Consider the following 19,482-nt stretch of genomic DNA (forward strand, 5'->3'; position numbering starts at 1 on the left):
ATAACAGACCACCCCCTCTAATAACAGACCACACCCTCTAATAACAGACCACACCCTCAAATATCATCCCACCCCCTCTAATAACATCCCACCCCCTCTAATAACATCCCACCCCCTCTTATAAAAGACCACACCCTCTAATAAAAGACCACACCCCTCTAATAACATTCCTCTCCCTCTAATATCACCCCACCCCCTCTAATAACATCCCACCCCCTCTAATAACATCCCACCCCCTCTAATAACATCCCACCCCCTCTAATAACATCCCATTAGCCCTCCCCGTGCCCAGCCTCTCATACTCCAGAGAGCGCACCTTCACCAGGAGGGAGAGGACAGACTAAGGGACACTAAGGAGAGAGGCCCTCCCCGTGCCCAGCCTCTCATACTCCAGAGAGCGCACCTTCTCCAGGAGGGGAGAGGACTGACTAAGGGACACTAAGGAGAGAGACCCTCCCCGTGCCCAGCCTCTCATACTCCAGAGAGCGCACCTTCACCAGGAGGGGAGAGGACAGACTAAGGGACACTAAGGAGAGAGGCCCTCCCCGTGCCCAGCCTCTCATACTCCAGAGAGCGCACCTTCACCAGGAGGGAGAGGACAGACTAAGGGACACTAAGGAGAGAGGCCCTCCCCGTGCCCAGCCTCTCATACTCCAGAGAGCGCACCTTCTCCAGGAGGGGAGAGGACTGACTAAGGGACACTAAGGAGAGAGACCCTCCCCGTGCCCAGCCTCTCATACTCCAGAGAGCGCACCTTCACCAGGAGGGGAGAGGACAGACTAAGGGACACTAAGGAGAGGCCCTCCCCGTGCCCAGCCTCTCATACTCCAGAGAGCGCACCTTCACCAGGAGGGAGAGGACAGACTAAGGGACACTAAGGAGAGAGGTCCTCCCCGTGCCCAGCCTCTCATACTCCAGAGAGCGCACCTTCACCAGGGGGGAGAGGACAGACTAAGGGACACTAAGGAGAGAGGTCCTCCCCGTGCCCAGCCTCTCATACTCCAGAGAGCGCAGCTTCACCAGGGGGGAGAGGACAGACTAAGGGGCACTAAGGAGAGAGGTCCTCCCCGTGCCCAGCCTCTCATACTCCAGAGAGCGCACCTTCACCAGGAGGGGAGAGGACAGACTAAGGGACACTAAGGAGAGAGGCCCTTCCTGTGCCCAGCCTCTCATACTCCAGAGAGCGCACCTTCACCAGGAGGGGAGAGGACAGACTAAGGGGCACTAAGGAGAGAGGTCCTCCCCGTGCCCAGCCTCTCATACTCCATAGAGCGCACCTTCACCAGGAGGAGAGGACAGACTAAGGGACACTAAGGAGAGAGGTCCTCCCCGTGCCCAGCCTCTCATACTCCATAGAGCGCACCTTCACCAGGAGGGGAGAGGACAGACTAAGGGACACTAAGGAGAGAGGTCCTCCCGTGCCCAGCCTCTCATACTCCAGAGAGCGCACCTTCACCAGGAGGGAGAGGACAGACTAAGGGACACTAAGGAGAGAGGTCCTCCCCGTGCCCAGCCTCTCATACTCCAGAGAGCGCCCCTTCACCAGGAGGGGAGAGGACAGACTAAGGGGCACTAAGGAGAGAGGTCCTCCCCGTGCCCAGCCTCTCATACTCCATAGAGCGCACCTTCACCAGGAGGGGAGAGGACAGACTAAGGGACACTAAGGAGAGAGGTCCTCCCCGTGCCCAGCCTCTCATACTCCAGAGAGCGCACCTTCACCAGGAGGGAGAGGACAGACTAAGGGACACTAAGGAGAGAGGCCCTCCCCGTGCCCAGCCTCTCATACTCCAGAGAGCGCACCTTCACCAGGAGGGAGAGGACAGACTAAGGGACACTAAGGAGAGAGGCCCTCCCCGTGCCCAGCCTCTCATACTCCAGAGAGTGCACCTTCACCAGGAGGGAGAGGACAGACTAAGGGGCACTAAGGAGAGAGGTCCTCCCCGTGCCCAGCCTCTCATACTCCAGAGAGCGCACCTTCACCAGGGGGGAGAGGACAGACTAAGGGACACTAAGGAGAGAGACCCTCCCCGTGCCCAGCCTCTCATACTCCAGAGAGCGCACCTTCACCCGGAGGGAGAGGAGAGACTAAGGGATACTAAGGAGAGAGGCCCTCCCCGTGCCCAGCCTCTCATACTCCAGAGAGCCACCTTCACCAGGAGGGAGAGGACAGACTAAGGGACACTAAGGAGAGAGGCCCTCCCCGTGCCCAGCCTCTCATACTCCAGAGAGCGCACCTTCACCAGGAGGAGAGGACAGACTAAGGGGCACTAAGGAGAGAGGTCCTCCCCGTGCCCAGCCCCTCATACTCCAGAGAGCGCACCTTCACCAGGAGGAGAGGACAGACTAAGGGGCACTAAGGAGAGAGGCCCTCCCCGTGCCCAGCCTCTCATACTCCAGAGAGCGCACCTTCACCAGGAGGGGAGAGGACAGACTAAGGGACACTAAGGAGAGAGGTCCTCCCCGTGCCCAGCCTCTCATACTCCAGAGAGCGCACCTTCACCAGGGGGGAGAGGACAGACTAAGGGACATCCCACCCCTTCGAATAACATCCCTCACCCTCTAATACCATCCCACCCCCTCTAATAATATCCCTCTCCCTCTAATAACAGACCACCCCCTCTAATAATAGACCACCCCCTCTAATATCATCCCACCCCCTCTAATATCATCCCACCCCCTCTAATAACATCCCACCCCCTCTAATAACATCCCACCCCCTCTAATAACATCCCACCCCCTCTAATAACATCCCACCCCCTCTAATAACATCCCGCCCCTTCTAATAACATCCCTCTCCCTCTAATAACAGACCACCCCCTCTAATAACAGACCACCCCTCTAATAACAGACCACCCCTCTAATAACAGACCACCCCCTCTAATAACAGACCACCCCCTCTAATAACAGACCACCCCCTCTAATAACAGACCACCCCCTCACATAACAGACCACCCCCTCTAATAACAGACCACCCCCTCTAATAACAGACCACCCCCTCTAATAACAGACCACCCCCTCTAATAACCGACCACCCCCTCTAATAACCGACCACCCCCTCTAATAACAGACCACCCCCTCTAATAACAGACCACCCCCTCTAATAACAGACCACCCCCTCTAATAACAGACCACCCCCTCTAATAACAGACCACTCCCTTACATAACATCCCACCCCCTCTAATCACATCCCACCCCCTCTAATCACATCCCACCCCCTCTAATCACATCCCACCCCCTCTAATAACAGACCACCCCCTCTAATAACAGACCACCCCCTCTATTAACAGACCACCCCCTCTAATAAAATCCCACCCTTTCTAATAACAGACCACCCCCTCTAATAACAGACCACACCCCTCTAATAACATCCCTCTCCCTCTAATAACAGACCACACCCTCTATTAACATCTCACACCCTCTAATAACAGACCACACCCTCTAATAACAGACCACACCCCTCTAATAACATTCCTCTCCCTCTAATAACAGACCACAACCTCTAATAACAGACCACACCCTGTAATAACAGACCACACCCTCTAATAACAGACCACACCCTCTAATAACAGACCACACCCTCTAATAACAGACCACACCCCTCTAATAACAGACCACACCCCTCTAACATTCCTCTCCCTCTAATAACAGACCACCCCCTCTAATATCATCCCACCCCCTCTAATAACAGGCCAGCCCCTCTAATAATATCCCACCCCCTCTAATAATATCCCACCCCCTCTAATAATATCCCACCCCCTCTAATAATATCCCACCCCCTCTAATATCATCCCACCCCCTCTAATATCATCCCACCCCCTCTAATATAATCTCACCCCCTCTAATATCATCCCACCCCCTCTCATAATATCCCACCCCCTCTAATAACAGACCACCCCCTCTAATAACAGACCACCCCTCTAATAACAGACCACCCCCTCTAATAACAGACCACACCCCTCTAATAACATCCCTCTCCCTCTAATAACAGACCACCCCCTCTAATATCATCCCACCCCCTCTAATATCATCCCACCCCCTCTAATAACAGACCACCCCCTCTAATACCATCCCACCCCCTCTAATAACAGACCACCCCCTCTAATAACAGACCACCCCCTCTAATAACAGACCACCCCCTCTAATAACAGACCACCCCCTCTAATAACATCCCACACCCTCTAATAACAGACCACACCCTCTAATAACAGACCACACCCTCTAATAACAGACCACACCCCCTCTAATTACATTCCTCTCCCTCTAATAACATCCCACCCCCTCTAACAATATCCCACCCCCTCTAATAATATCCCACCCCTCTAATAATATCCCACCCCCTCTAATAAAATCCTCCCCCTGTAATAAAATCCTCCCCCTCTAATAACAGACCACCCCCTCTAATAACAGACCACCCCCTCTAATAACAGACCACCCCCTCTAATAACAGACCACACCCCTCTAATAACATCCCTCTCCCTCTAATAACAGACCACACCCTCTAATAACAGACCACACCCTCTAATAACAGACCACACCCCTCTAATAACAGACCACACCCCTCTAATAACATTCCTCTCCCTCTAATAACAGACCACACCCTCTAATAACATTCCTCTCCCTCTTATAACAGACCATACCCTCAAATATCATCCCACCCCCTCTAATAATATCCCACCCCCTCTAATAACATCCCACCCCCTCTAATAACATCCCACCCCCTCTAATAACATCCCACCCCCTCTAATAACAGGCCAGCCCCTCTAATAATATCCCACCCCCTCTAATAATATCCCACCCCCTCTAATATCATCCCACCCCCTCTAATATCATCCCACCCCCTCTAATATAATCTCACCCCCTCTAATATCATCCCACCCCCTCTCATAATATCCCACCCCCTCTAATAACAGACCACCCCCTCTAATAACAGACCACCCCCTCTAATAACAGACCACACCCCTCTAATAACATCCCTCTCCCTCTAATAACAGACCACCCCCTCTAATATCATCCCACCCCCTCTAATATCATCCCACCCCCTCTAATAACAGACCACCCCCTCTAATACCATCCCACCCCCTCTAATAACAGACCACCCCCTCTAATAACAGACCACCCCCTCTAATAACAGACCACCCCCTCTCATAACAGACCACCCCCTCTAATAACATCCCACACCCTCTAATAACAGACCACACCCTCTAATAACAGACCACACCCTCTAATAACAGACCACACCCCCTCTAATAACATCCCTCTCCCTCTAATAACAGACCACCCCCTCTAATAACAGACCACACCCCTCTAATAACAGACCACACCCCTCTAATAACATTCCTCTCCCTCTAATAACATCCCACCCCCTCTAACAATATCCCACCCCCTCTAATAATATCCCACCCCTCTAATAATATCCCACCCCCTCTAATAAAATCCTCCCCCTGTAATAAAATCCTCCCCCTCTAATAACAGACCACCCCCTCTAATAACAGACCACCCCCTCTAATAACAGACCACACCCCTCTAATAACATCCCTCTCCCTCTAATAACAGACCACCCCCTCTAATAACAGACCACACCCCTCTAATAACAGACCACACCCCTCTAATAACATTCCTCTCCCTCTAATAACAGACCACACCCTCTAATAACAGACCACACCCTATAATAACAGACCTCACCCTTCTAATAACATTCCTCTCCCTCTTATAACAGACCATACCCTCAAATATCATCCCACCCCCTCTAATAATATCCCACCCCCTCTAATAACATCCCACCCCCTCTAATAACATCCCACCCCCTCTAATAACATCCCACCCCCTCTAATAATATCCCACCCCCTCTAATAATATCCCACCCCCTCTAATAAAATCCTCCCCCTCTAATAACAGACCACCCCCTCTAATAACAGACCACCCCCTCTAATAACAGACCACCCCCTCTAATAACAGACCACCCCCTCTAATAACAGACCACCCCCTCTAATAACAGACCACCCCCTCTAATAACAGACCACCCCCTCTAATAACAGACCACCCCCTCACATAACATCTCACACCCTCTAATAACAGACCACCCCCTCACATAACATCTCACACCCTCTAATAACAGACCACACCCCTCTAATAACAGACCACACCCCTCTAATAACATTCCTCTCCCTCTAATAACAGACCACACCCTCTAATAACATTCCTCTCCCTCTTATAACAGACCATACCCTCAAATATCATCCCACCCCCTCTAATAATATCCCACCCCCTCTAATAACATCCCACCCCCTCTAATAACATCCCACCCCCTCTAATAACAGGCCAGCCCCTCTAATAATATCCCACCCCCTCTAATAATATCCCACCCCCTCTAATAATATCCCACCCCCTCTAATATCATCCCACCCCCTCTAATATCATCCCACCCCCTCTAATATAATCTCACCCCCTCTAATATCATCCCACCCCCTCTCATAATATCCCACCCCCTCTAATAACAGACCACCCCCTCTAATAACAGACCACCCCCTCTAATAACAGACCACCCCCTCTAATAACAGACCACACCCCTCTAATAACATCCCTCTCCCTCTAATAACAGACCACCCCCTCTAATATCATCCCACCCCCTCTAATATCATCCCACCCCCTCTAATAACAGACCACCCCCTCTAATACCATCCCACCCCCTCTAATAACAGACCACCCCCTCTAATAACAGACCACCCCCTCTAATAACAGACCACCCCCTCTCATAACAGACCACCCCCTCTAATAACATCCCACACCCTCTAATAACAGACCACACCCTCTAATAACAGACCACACCCTCTAATAACAGACCACACCCCCTCTAATTACATTCCTCTCCCTCTAATAACATCCCACCCCCTCTAACAATATCCCACCCCCTCTAATAATATCCCACCCCTCTAATAATATCCCACCCCCTCTAATAAAATCCTCCCCCTGTAATAAAATCCTCCCCCTCTAATAACAGACCACCCCCTCTAATAACAGACCACCCCCTCTAATAACAGACCACACCCCTCTAATAACATCCCTCTCCCTCTAATAACAGACCACCCCCTCTAATAACAGACCACACCCCTCTAATAACAGACCACACCCCTCTAATAACATTCCTCTCCCTCTAATAACAGACCACACCCTCTAATAACAGACCACACCCTATAATAACAGACCTCACCCTTCTAATAACATTCCTCTCCCTCTTATAACAGACCATACCCTCAAATATCATCCCACCCCCTCTAATAATATCCCACCCCCTCTAATAACATCCCACCCCCTCTAATAACATCCCACCCCCTCTAATAACATCCCACCCCCTCTAATAATATCCCACCCCCTCTAATAATATCCCACCCCCTCTAATAAAATCCTCCCCCTCTAATAACAGACCACCCCCTCTAATAACAGACCACCCCCTCTAATAACAGACCACCCCCTCTAATAACAGACCACCCCCTCTAATAACAGACCACCCCCTCTAATAACAGACCACCCCCTCTAATAACATCCCACCCCCTCTAATAACATCCCACCCCCTCTAATAACAGACCACCCCCTCTAATAACAGACCACCCCCTCTAATAACAGACCACCCCCTCTAATAACAGACCACCCCCTCTAATAACAGACCACCCCCTCTAATAACAGACCACCCCCTCACATAACATCTCACACCCTCTAATAACAGACCACCCCCTCACATAACATCTCACACCCTCTAATAACAGACCACACCCTGTAATAACAGACCACACCCTGTAATAACAGACCACACCCTGTAATAACAGACCACACCCTGTAATAACAGATTACACCCTTTAATAACAGACCACACCCTCTAATAACAGACCACACCCTCTAATAACAGACCACACCCTCAAATATCATCCCACCCCCTCTTATAAAAGACCACACCCTCTAATAAAAGACCACACCCCTCTAATAACATTCCTCTCCCTCTAATATCACCCCACCCCCTCTAATAACATCCCACCTCCTCTAATAACATCCCACCCCCTCTAATAACATCCCATTAGCCCTCCCCGTGCCCAGCCTCTCATACTCCAGAGAGCGCAACTTCACCAGGAGGAGAGGACAGACTAAGGGACACTAAGGAGAGAGGTCCTCCCCGTGCCCAGCCTCTCATACTCCAGAGAGCGCACCTTCACCAGGAGGGGAGAGGACAGACTAAGGGACACTAAGGAGAGAGGTCCTCCCCGTGCCCAGCCTCTCATACTCCAGAGAGCGCACCTTCACCAGGAGGGAGAGGACAGACTAAGGGACACTAAGGAGAGAGGCCCTCCCCGTGCCCAGCCTCTCATACTGCAGAGAGCGCACCTTCACCAGGAGGGGAGAGGACAGACTAAGGGACACTAAGGAGAGAGGTCCTCCCCGTGCCCAGCCTCTCATACTCCAGAGAGCGCACCTTCACCAGGAGGGAGAGGACAGACTAAGGGACACTAAGGAGAGAGGTCCTCCCCGTGCCCAGCCTCTCATACTCTAGAGAGTGCACCTTCACCAGGAGGGGAGAGGACAGACTAAGGGACACTAAGGAGAGAGGTCCTCCCCGTGCCCAGCCTCTCATACTCTAGAGAGTGCACCTTCACCAGGAGGGGAGAGGACAGACTAAGGGACACTAAGGAGAGAGGTCCTCCCCGTGCCCAGCCTCTCATACTCCAGAGAGCGCACCTTCACCAGGAGGGAGAGGGCAGACTAAGGGACACTAAGGAGAGAGGCCCTCCCAGTGCCCAGCCTCTCATACTCCAGAGAGCGAACCTTCACCAGGAGGGAGAGGACAGACTAAGGGACACTAAGGAGAGAGGTCCTCCCCGTGCCCAGCCTCTCATACTCCAGAGAGCGCACCTTCACCAGGAGGGAGAGGACAGACTAAGGGACACTAAGGAGAGAGGTCCTCCCCGTGCCCAGCCTCTCATACTCTAGAGAGTGCACCTTCACCAGGAGGGGAGAGGACAGACTAAGGGACACTAAGGAGAGAGGTCCTCCCCGTGCCCAGCCTCTCATACTCTAGAGAGTGCACCTTCACCAGGAGGGGAGAGGACAGACTAAGGGACACTAAGGAGAGAGGTCCTCCCCGTGCCCAGCCTCTCATACTCCAGAGAGCGCACCTTCACCAGGAGGGAGAGGGCAGACTAAGGGACACTAAGGAGAGAGGCCCTCCCAGTGCCCAGCCTCTCATACTCCAGAGAGCGAACCTTCACCAGGAGGGAGAGGACAGACTAAGGGACACTAAGGAGAGAGGTCCTCCCCGTGCCCAGCCTCTCATACTCCAGAGAGCGCACCTTCACCAGGAGGGGAGAGGACAGACTAAGGGGCACTAAGGAGAGAGGCCCTCCCCGTGCCCAGCCTCTCATACTCCAGAGAGCGCACCTTCACCAGGAGGGGAGAGGGCAGACTAAGGGGCACTAAGGAGAGAGGTCCTCCCCGTGCCCAGCCTCTCATACTCCAGAGAGCGCACCTTCACCAGGAGGGAGAGGACAGACTAAGGGACACTAAGGAGAGAGGCCCTCCCCGTGCCCAGCCTCTCATACTCCAGAGAGCGCACCTTCACCAGGAGGGAGAGGACAGACTAAGGGACACTAAGGAGAGAGGCCCTCCCCGTGCCCAGCCTCTCATACTCCGGAGAGCGCACCTTCACCAGGAGGGGAGAGGACAGACTAAGGGACACTAAGGAGAGAGGTCCTCCCAGTGCCCAGCCTTTCATGCTCCAGAGAGCGCACCTTCACCAGGAGGGGAGAGGACAGGCTAAGGGACACTAAGGAGAGAGGCCCTCCCCGTGCCCAGCCTCTCATACTCCAGAGAGCGCACCTTCACCAGGAGGAGAGGACAGACTAAGGGACACTAAGGAGAGAGGTCCTCCCCGTGTCCAGCCTCTCATACTCCAGAGAGCGCACCTTCACCAGGGGTAGAGGACAGACTAAGGGGCACTAAGGAGAGAGGTCCTCCCCGTGCCCAGCCTCTCATACTCCAAAGAGCGCACCTTCACCAGGAGAGGAGAGGACAGACTAAGGGACACTAAGGAGAGAGGCCCTTCCCGTGCCCAGCCTCTCATACTCCAGAGAGCGCACCTTCACCAGGAGAGGAGAGGACAGACTAAGGGACACTAAGGAGAGAGGCCCTCCCCATGCCCAGCCTCTCATACTCCAGAGAGCGCACCTTCACCAGGGGGAGAGGACAGACTGAGGGACACTAAGGAGAGAGGCCCTCCCTGTGCCCAGCCTCTCATACTCCAGAGAGCGCACCTTCACCAGGAGGGGAGAGGACAGACTAAGGGACACTAAGCAGAGAGGCCCTCCACGTGCCCAGCCTCTCATAGTCCAGAGAGCGCACCTTCACCAGGAGGGAGAGGACAGACTAAGGGATACTAAGGAGAGAGGCCCTCCCCGTGCCCAGCCTCTCATACTCCAGAGAGCGCACCTTCACCAGGAGGGAGAGGAGAGACTTAGGGACACTAAGGAGAGAGGTCCTCCCCGTGCCCAGCCTCTCATACTCCAGAGAGCGCAGCTTCACCAGGAGGGGAGAGGACAGACTAAGGGACACTAACGAGAGAGGTCCTCCCCGTGCCCAGCCTCTCATACTCCAGAGAGCGCAGCTTCACCAGGGGGAGAGGACAGACTAAGGGACACTAAGGAGAGAGGCCCTCCCCGTGCCCAGCCTCTCATACTCCAGAGAGCGCACCTTCACCAGGAGGGAGAGGACAGACTAAGGGACACTAAGGAGAGAGGCCCTCCCCGTGCCCAGCCTCTCATATTCCAGAGAGCGCACCTTCACCAGGAGGGAGAGGACAGACTAAGGGACACTAAGGAGAGAGACCCTCCCCGTGCCCAGTCTCTCATACTCCAGAGAGCGCATCTGCACCAGGGGGAAGAGGACAGACTAAGGGACACTAAGGAGAGAGGTCCTCCCCGTGCCCAGCCTCTCATACTCCAGAGAGCGCACCTGCACCAGGAAGGGAGAGGACAGACTAAGGGGCACTAAGGAGAGAGGCCCTCCCTGTGCCCAGCCTCTCATACTCCAGAGAGCGCACCATCACCAGGAGAGGAGAGGACAGACTAAGGGACACTAAGGAGAGAGGCCCTCCCCGTGCCCAGCCTCTCATACTCCAGAGAGCGCACCTTCACCAGGAGGGAGAGGACAGACTAAGGGACACTAAGGAGAGAGGCCCTCCCCGTGCCCAGCCTCTCATATTCCAGAGAGCCACCTTCACCAGGAGGGAGAGGACAAACTAAGGGACACTAAGGAGAGAGGCCCTCCCCGTGCCCAGCCTCTCATACTCCAGAGAACGCACCTTCACCAGGAGGGAGAGGACAGACTAAGGGACACTAAGGAGAGAGGCCCTCCCCGTGCCCAGCCTCTCATATTCCAGAGAGCCACCTTCACCAGGAGGGAGAGGACAAACTAAGGGACACTAAGGAGAGAGGCCCTCCCCGTGCCCAGCCTCTCATACTCCAGAGAGCGCACCTTCACCAGGAGGGAGAGGACAGACTAAGGGACACTAAGGAGAGAGGCCCTCCCCGTGCCCAGCCTCTCATACTCCAGAGAGCGCACCTTCACCAGGAGGGAGAGGACAGACTAAGGGACACTAAGGAGAGAGGCCCTCCCCGTGCCCAGCCTCTCATACTCCAGAGAGCGCACCTTCACCAGGAGGGAGAGGAGAGACTTAGGGACACTAAGGAGAGAGGTCCTCCCCGTGCCCAGCCTCTCATACTCCAGAGAGCGCACCTTCACCAGGTCACCCAGAATGTTCCTATCCACCTCATCCACCGGGAGTATTTTACGCTGCGTCGATACTAAACACCGTGCATTCCACGTGTGGTACCTGACCACTAGGCTAACTAGGAATAACGTGCATCGGTCCCGGCCACCCAGGCCTCTGAATACTCCATAGGCCCACTCCGCATAGGAGAGACCGGCCAACCTGGGCCAATGGATGGAAGCGCCCACCCGGTTGTACACCTCTGTGTTAAAGGGGCACTGAAGCAGGAAGTGGTCCATGCTCTCCAGCAGGCCACCGCACTCCTCCCGGGGACAACCCCTTTCCTCAGAGCTCCTACACTTCAGATTGTCCCTCACACACAGCTTTCCATGGAAGCAGCGCCAAGTCACGTCCCAAAACTTCAAGGGGATCCTGATGGAATTCAATAAACTCAAACCCACCCCCAAGATCCCGACTTGGGCAATCCCTGAGGGCCAGAGGCTTCTGGAAATGGGTCAACAGAACCCTCTTGTCAAGGAGTTTCCTCGACATGGTCCTGATCTCCCACATTCCCAGACCCCACCGGCGAATCACCTTCAGAACCGGGGTAGCGTAAGCCGGAAGATGCCCATGCGGTGTACGGAGATCCTTCACTTGTCCTCCTGTCTCCCATTCCTGGAAGAAAGGCCGAAACCATCCCCTGCAGGAGTATACCCACGGAGGAGCCCATCCCCTGCAGGAGTATACCCACGGAGGAGCCCATCCCCTGCAGGAGTATACCCACGGAGGAGCCCATCCCCTGCAGGAGTATACCCACGGAGGAGCCCATCCCCTGCAGGAGTATACCCACGGAGGAGCCCATCCCCTGCAGGAGTATACCCACGGAGGAGCCCATCCCCTGCAGGAGTATACCCACGGAGGAGCCCATCCCCTACAGGAGTATACCCACGGAGGAGCCCATCCCCTGCAGGAGTATACCCACGGAGGAGCCCATCCCCTGCAGGAGTATACCCACGGAGGAGCCCATCCCCTGCAGGAGTATACCCACGGAGGAGCCCATCCCCTGCAGGAGTATACCCACGGAGGAGCCCATCCCCTACAGGAGTATACCCACGGAGGAGCCCATCCCCTGCAGGAGTATACCCACGGAGGAGCCCATCCCCTGCAGGAGTATACCCACGGAGGAGCCCATCCCCTGCAGGAGTATACCCACGGAGGAGCCCATCCCCTGCAGGAGTATACCCATGGAGGAGCCCTCTCTTTTCAGAGGTTTGCTACATTGATCTTAAGAAAGGTATTCACTAGGAACACCACAGGGTTGACCATACACAACCCTCCTTGTCTCCTCGTGCGGTAAGTAACCTCCCTCCTGATAAGGTTCAGCCTATTCCCCCATAACAGCTGGAAGAACAGACTGTAGACCCGAGCCCAGAGGGGTTCTGGCAACATGCACACACTGCCCAGATATATCAGCAACGGGAGCAGGTAAGTTTTAATCAGGTTAACCCTTTCTCTGAGGGTCAAAGACCAACCCTTCCACTGGTTAACATCACCCACTGTGCCTTTTCTCCCAAGGACACATAAATGGTGACATTAATGGCATATACTACCGCCCTTAGAGTGGCTTCTGGTGCTGCCTGGTCAATCTCGACTCCCACCAGCACCCAACGATCAACCCTCCTAAGGAATGGTTCAATTGTGAACACGTGCAGAAGTGAGCTCAGAGGACAACCCTGGCGAAAGCCTTCAGCCAATCAACAAACTCCCCCGGCAGGCCATACCTCAGAAGGACAGACCAGAGGTACTCGTGGTCAACCCGATCAAACGCTTTTGCCTGGTCCAAGGACAGCAAGTACCCCTTCCAGTTACCAGCCCTGCCCTGCTCCACTGCCTCCCGGACACAAAGCACAGCACTAAATGTACTGCGGCCTGGAACAGAGCAGTGCTGGGTCCCCGAAAGGAGCCGGGGTGCAAACTGCACCAGCCGATTAAACAGCACCTTTGCCAAAACCTTTCTGTCCGTATTGAGAAGCGCTATGGGACGCCAGTTCTCAATACGAGATCGGTCCTTACCCTTTGACAGGATGATCAGGACTGACCTCCTCATTGACTTCGGCAGAGCGCCCGAGGAAAGACACTCATTGAATACCTCAGTCAAGAGGGGAACCAAGGCGTCCTTAAAGGTCTTATAGAACTCAGATGTTAAGCCTGTACCCGGCGATTTCTTGAGGGCGAGCCCTTCAATCGCCCGGCTGACTTCCTCTTCCCTGATCATCTCTGTCAAAACATCAAGAGAGGGGTCTACTCCTGGCTCAGGGACAGTTTCAGCCAGGAAAGCCGACATCACATCCCGATCTAGATCCTTCCTGCCCAAGAGGTGCGAGTAGAAGGATCTGACGACCTCCAGAATCCCTGATCTGGACCTTTTCAGGGATCCCGTACTGTCAACCAGTCCTGTGACAACTTTACCATTCACTGACATCTTGCAGTTCCTGTAAGGGTCGGGAGAGCGGTATTTCCCGTAATCCCTCTCAAAAACCAAAGATGCGTGTCTATCGTACTGACACCTCTTCAGCAAGGATTTCACTCTGGAGATGTCCTCACGACTACCTCCAGTCGAGACGAGATGCTGGAGTTTCCTCCTCAGGCCCTGATACAGGCGGTACCTGTCCAGACTCCTGAGGCTCGAGAGCTGGCGGAAGAATCTCGCCACCCTTTTCTTGAGCATCTCCCACCACTCTGACTTACTGCTACAAAGGCCCAGCAATGGTACCTGGCTCTGAAGAAAGTCCTCAAAGGATTGTCTTATCTCTGCTTCTTCCAGGAGAGACGAATTGAGCTTCCAGTAGCCTCTTCCCATCCGGGGGGTCTCTGTAACATTCAGAGAAAACAAAATTAGACAGTGGTCGGAGAACTCCACCTCAACAACGGACACCGCTGAAGAAATGGCTTCCTCCTTTAAATAAAACCTGTCTATTCTAGACCTGCAGCTACCCCTATAATAGGTGAACCCCGCGTGGCCTGGGGTGTGCCGGATGTGGACATCCACCAGGCGAGCCTCACTGGCTATGCTATTAAGAGCGACGCTATCATAAGTCAGCTCGTCTCTGGAACCTCCCCTATCCTGGGACCTCGTGACAGCATTGAAGTCCCCTCCAAAGACCACCTGCCGACTTGTAAAAAGGTAGGGCTTGATCCTCATAAAGAGACACTTCCTGTCCCACTTGGACTGGGGACCATAGATGTTAATTAGGCGAAGTTCTTGTCCCTTCATGAGGACATCCAGGATCAGGCACCTCCCCATTTCTAACTCAATAACTCGTCGGCATTCTACCGGTGCGGTAAAAAGGACCGCCACTCCGCTATACGGCTCGGCCGCAAGAGACCAATAGGAAGGCCCGTGTCTCCATTCCCTCTTAGCTTTAAACACGGCCGCCAAATCCGGCAGCCTGGTTTCCTGCAAAAATAAAATGTCGGCTTCAACACGGCCGAGAAAATCAAAGGCCGCAAATCTAGCCGCATCAGACTTAATGCTGGCGACATTAATGGACGCCAGCATCAACGGAGTGGGTGCCGCCATCATGAGTGATTGAGTTAGACGGCTTTCTTTTTCCCACCGCCCTTCTCCTCAGTTTCGGAAGAGGACCCTTTCCCTCTCTTTTTTGACGCTGTTGTGTCCATTTTAGCTTTTTCATCCTCGTCTCCGGACTCCAGGTCAGTCTCCCATTCTGAGGACTCAGCATCTCCTGAAAGCCCTCCCGCCCTCTCCGGGACCTCACCCTCAACCTCTGAGGCAGAGATGTTGTGAGGGGCTTGTAACCGGTTGGAAAGACCAACCAGAGGGGATTCTGGAAAAATATGCAAAGTTCTCCAGGACGGGATAAGGAACACCACGCCTCTTGTAGCTCCTTGTAAGGCGGCTCCCTTGACATCAGGCCTGACCTACAAGAAGCCTAAGGACATTATGCGGGGTTAAACCCAAACCCGTCTATCTACTCCAGAAGGAACAGACTACCTGTGGCCTTAATTTACATTCTCCATAAGGAGCACTCTCACTTCCCAACCGGAGGGGAATCAGTTTTACCTTCCTTAGGCTTCTGAGTCAGGGTGGGAGAAGATTGTGAATCCCCTTCTTTTTGGCGCCACGCTTGCGCTTTTCCTGTAGCCACGCCCTCTTATCCTCATCCATACTCTCATAATGGGAGCTTAGGCTGCCCCCGGTAGAAGATCAGGATCCGATCCCTCCCCAGGAAGGCTGATGAAGGGATGTGGGCAACTGAGTTACCTGAACGCCTCAACTTCACCATGAAGGTCCAGGCCCCTGACCAGATACCATACTCATCGTTTCTAACACTTCACCATATTGCCCAAGCCAAGTCATGATGTCATAGCAAGAAAGTGATTCATTAAGGGTTAAGATGATCACCTTCTTGACCTGATTTTGGCGAGACACGGCCTGAACAGCAAAGTCTGGCCACCCGGGCTCGTTCTATCTCAGCTCATAATTCCCCCAGAAGAGCTCAAGTCCCTCCGGGCGAACAAACCTGACATCGACCTGAGATGTGCCATAAGGAAGGATCGAGCCAAAGACGTCCATCGCCCTGAAGCCCTTCTCTAGGAGGACACGCATCACTGCCCCGCCACCTAAGACGGACCACGTTCCTACGGGCGCCACCTGGCCCGGCTGTCGGGAGGGACCATGCAGTTTCCCCCCCTCTATTTTCTCAGAAGGCTCCAAGGCCGTGCCTCTCTATCCAGAAGGACAGATCAACCTCTCCACCCTCTACAGTGATTGATCTTTCCCCTTTTCTCAGAGCCTTCTGAAGACGATGCTGCAAAATATTGCCCCCAAGACGAGGAGGATGCGAAATCTCCCCCAGCAGTGACACTGGCATAACTTCTGCCACCGCTGGGGGCACAACAGGACCAGATCCCACCATACCCCCCCCTATCACCGGCAAAACATCCCACAACACCATCCCACCATAGCAGCACCACAAGTCCCAGCAACACCTCCAGCCACACCAGTATCTACTCACATCATCACCTCCCACCATAGCAGCACCACAAGTCCCAGCAACACCTCCAGCCACACCAGTATCTACTCACATCATCACCTCCCACCATAGCCGCACCACTAGTCCCAGCAATACCTCTCTCCATACCACCATCACCTGTGTTACCCTCCAGAGCTGCACTCACTGTTCCGTGTATGCCGTTGCCTCTGTACGCAGGGATGACGTCTCTGATCGGGATGCTGACGGAGAAGACCCTGAGCGGCAGTGCTGCGGAGGTTGCGGCCTGTGAGCGGGTGCTGCAGAAGTCGGCCATCACCATCGCTCGTCTCTGCCGGGATCCGGAGATTGCAAAATCCGCCATAAATCATGAGTGTACGTAACGCATTGCATTGTGGGGGATGTGAGTTACATGACAACATAGTGAAATATAGAGAAATATTGCAGAGAATAAGAACATGGCGGCCGCCGTTACATCCAGAGGTCTCTGAGAGAAGTGGATTATACTGTATAGAAAAGCTGGGTACCCTGACAGGTGATCAGACCTGCGGTGTCCACTCCCTACAAGATTACCTCTAATTACAGTACTATAGGTATAACCCCGGAATTACAGTCCCTAAAGATTGTAACAGGACTGCACTGGTCCCTATAGATTATAACAGGACTGCACCGGTCCCAATAGAATATAACAGGACTGCACTGGTCCCTATAGAGTATAACAGGACTGCACCGGTCCCTATAGAATATAACAGGACTGCACCAGTCCCTATAGAATACAACAGGACTGCACTAGTTCCTATAGAATATAACAGGACTGTTCCGGTCCCTATAGAATATATCAGGACTGCACTGGTCCCTATAGAATATAACAGGACTGCACCGGTCCCTATAGAATATAACAGGACTGCAATAGTCCCTATAGAATACAACAGGACTGTGCTAATCCGTATAGAATATAACAGGACTGTGCCTGTCCCTATAGAATATAACAGGACTGCACTAGTCCCTATAGAATATAACAGGACTGCACTAGTCCCTATAGAATACAACAGGACTGTGCTAATCCGTATAGAAAATAAAAGAACTGTACCGGTCCCTATAGAGTATACTATGACTGCACTGGTCCCTATAGAATATATCATGACGGCACTGGTCCCTATAGAATATATCATGATGGCACTAGTCCCTATAGAATATAGCGTGGCTGTGCTAGTCCCTATAGAAAATAACAGGACTGTTCTGGTCCCTATAGAAAATAACAGGAATGTTCTGGTCCCTATAGAATATAACATGGCTGCACTGGTCCCTATAGAACATAACATGACTGCACTGGTCCCTATAGAATATAACATGACTGCACTGGTCCCTATATAAAACAACAGGACTGTGCTGGACGCTATAGAATATAGTATGGCTGCACTGGTCCCTATAGAATATAACATGGCTGCAATAGCCCCTATAGAATAAAACAGGACTGCACTGGTACCTATAGAATACAGTATGGCCGCACTGGTCCCTATAGAATATAATATGGATGCACTGGTCCCTATAGAATACAACAGGACTGTGCTAATCCGTATAGAAAATAACAGAACTGTACCGGTCCCTATAGAGTATACTATGACTGCACTGGTCCCTATAGAATATATCATGACGGCACTGGTCCCTATAGAAAACAACAGGACTGTGCTGGACGCTATAGAATATATTATGGCTGCACTGGTCCCTATAGAATATAATATGGCTGCACTGGTCCCTATAGAATATAATATAGCTGCACTGGTCCCTATAGAATAAAACAGGACTGTGCTAATCCGTATAGAAAATAACAGAACTGTACCGGTCCCTATAGAGTATACTATGACTGCACTGGTCCCTATAGAATACATGATGCAGGCACTGGTCCCTATAGAATACATGATGCAGGCACTGGTCCCTATAGAATATAGCATGGCTGTGCTAGTTCCTATAGAAAATAACATGACTGTTCTGGTCCCTATAGAAAATAACAGGAATGTTCTGGTCCCTATAGAATATAAAATGGCTGCACTGGTCCCTATAGAATATAATATGGCTGCACTGGTCCCTATAGAACATAACATGACTGCACTGGTCCCTATAGAATATAACATGGCTGCACTAGTCCCTATAGAATATAACAGCACTCCACCGGTCCCTATAAAATATAGCATGCTTGCGCTGTTCCCTATAGAATACAACAGGGCTCCACTGGTACCTATAGAATATAGCATGGCTGTGCTGGTCCCTATAGAATATAGCATGGCTGCGCTGGTCCCTATAGAATACAGCATGGCTGTGCTGGTCCCTATAGAATACAGCATGGCTGTGCTGGTCCCTATATAATACAGCATGGCTGCGCTGGCCTCTATAGCATATGGCATGGCTGTGCTGGTCCCCATAGAATATAGCATAGCTGCAATGGTCCCTATAGAATACATCATGACTGCGCTGGTCCTTATAGAATACAGCATGGCTGTGCTGGTCCCTTTAAAATACAGCATGACTGCACTGGTCCCTATAGAATATAACATGGCTGCACTAGTCCCTATAGAATATAACAGGACTCCACTGGTCAGTATAGCATATGGCATGGCTGTGCTGGTCCCTATAGAATATAGCATGGCTGCGTCGGTCCCTATAGCATATGGCATGGCTGCGCTGGTCCCTATAGAATACAGCATGACTGCACTGGTCCCTATA

At 52.7% G+C, this 19,482-nt stretch overlaps 1 protein-coding gene across 1 annotated transcript in view; it reads left to right on the forward strand.

Moving 5' to 3' along the window:
- Window positions 1-19,482, forward strand: part of LOC140107033 (protein inscuteable homolog) — a 77,569-nt gene that overhangs the window by 46,274 nt on the left and 11,813 nt on the right. The window contains exon 4 of the mRNA XM_072131595.1: window positions 16,981-17,136. Within this exon, the coding sequence (XP_071987696.1) occupies window positions 16,981-17,136 (156 nt within the window). The remainder of the gene's footprint in view (window positions 1-16,980; window positions 17,137-19,482) is intronic.

Source organism: Engystomops pustulosus, unplaced genomic scaffold, assembly GCF_040894005.1.
Source record: "Engystomops pustulosus unplaced genomic scaffold, aEngPut4.maternal MAT_SCAFFOLD_99, whole genome shotgun sequence".
NCBI lineage: Eukaryota > Metazoa > Chordata > Amphibia > Anura > Leptodactylidae > Engystomops > Engystomops pustulosus.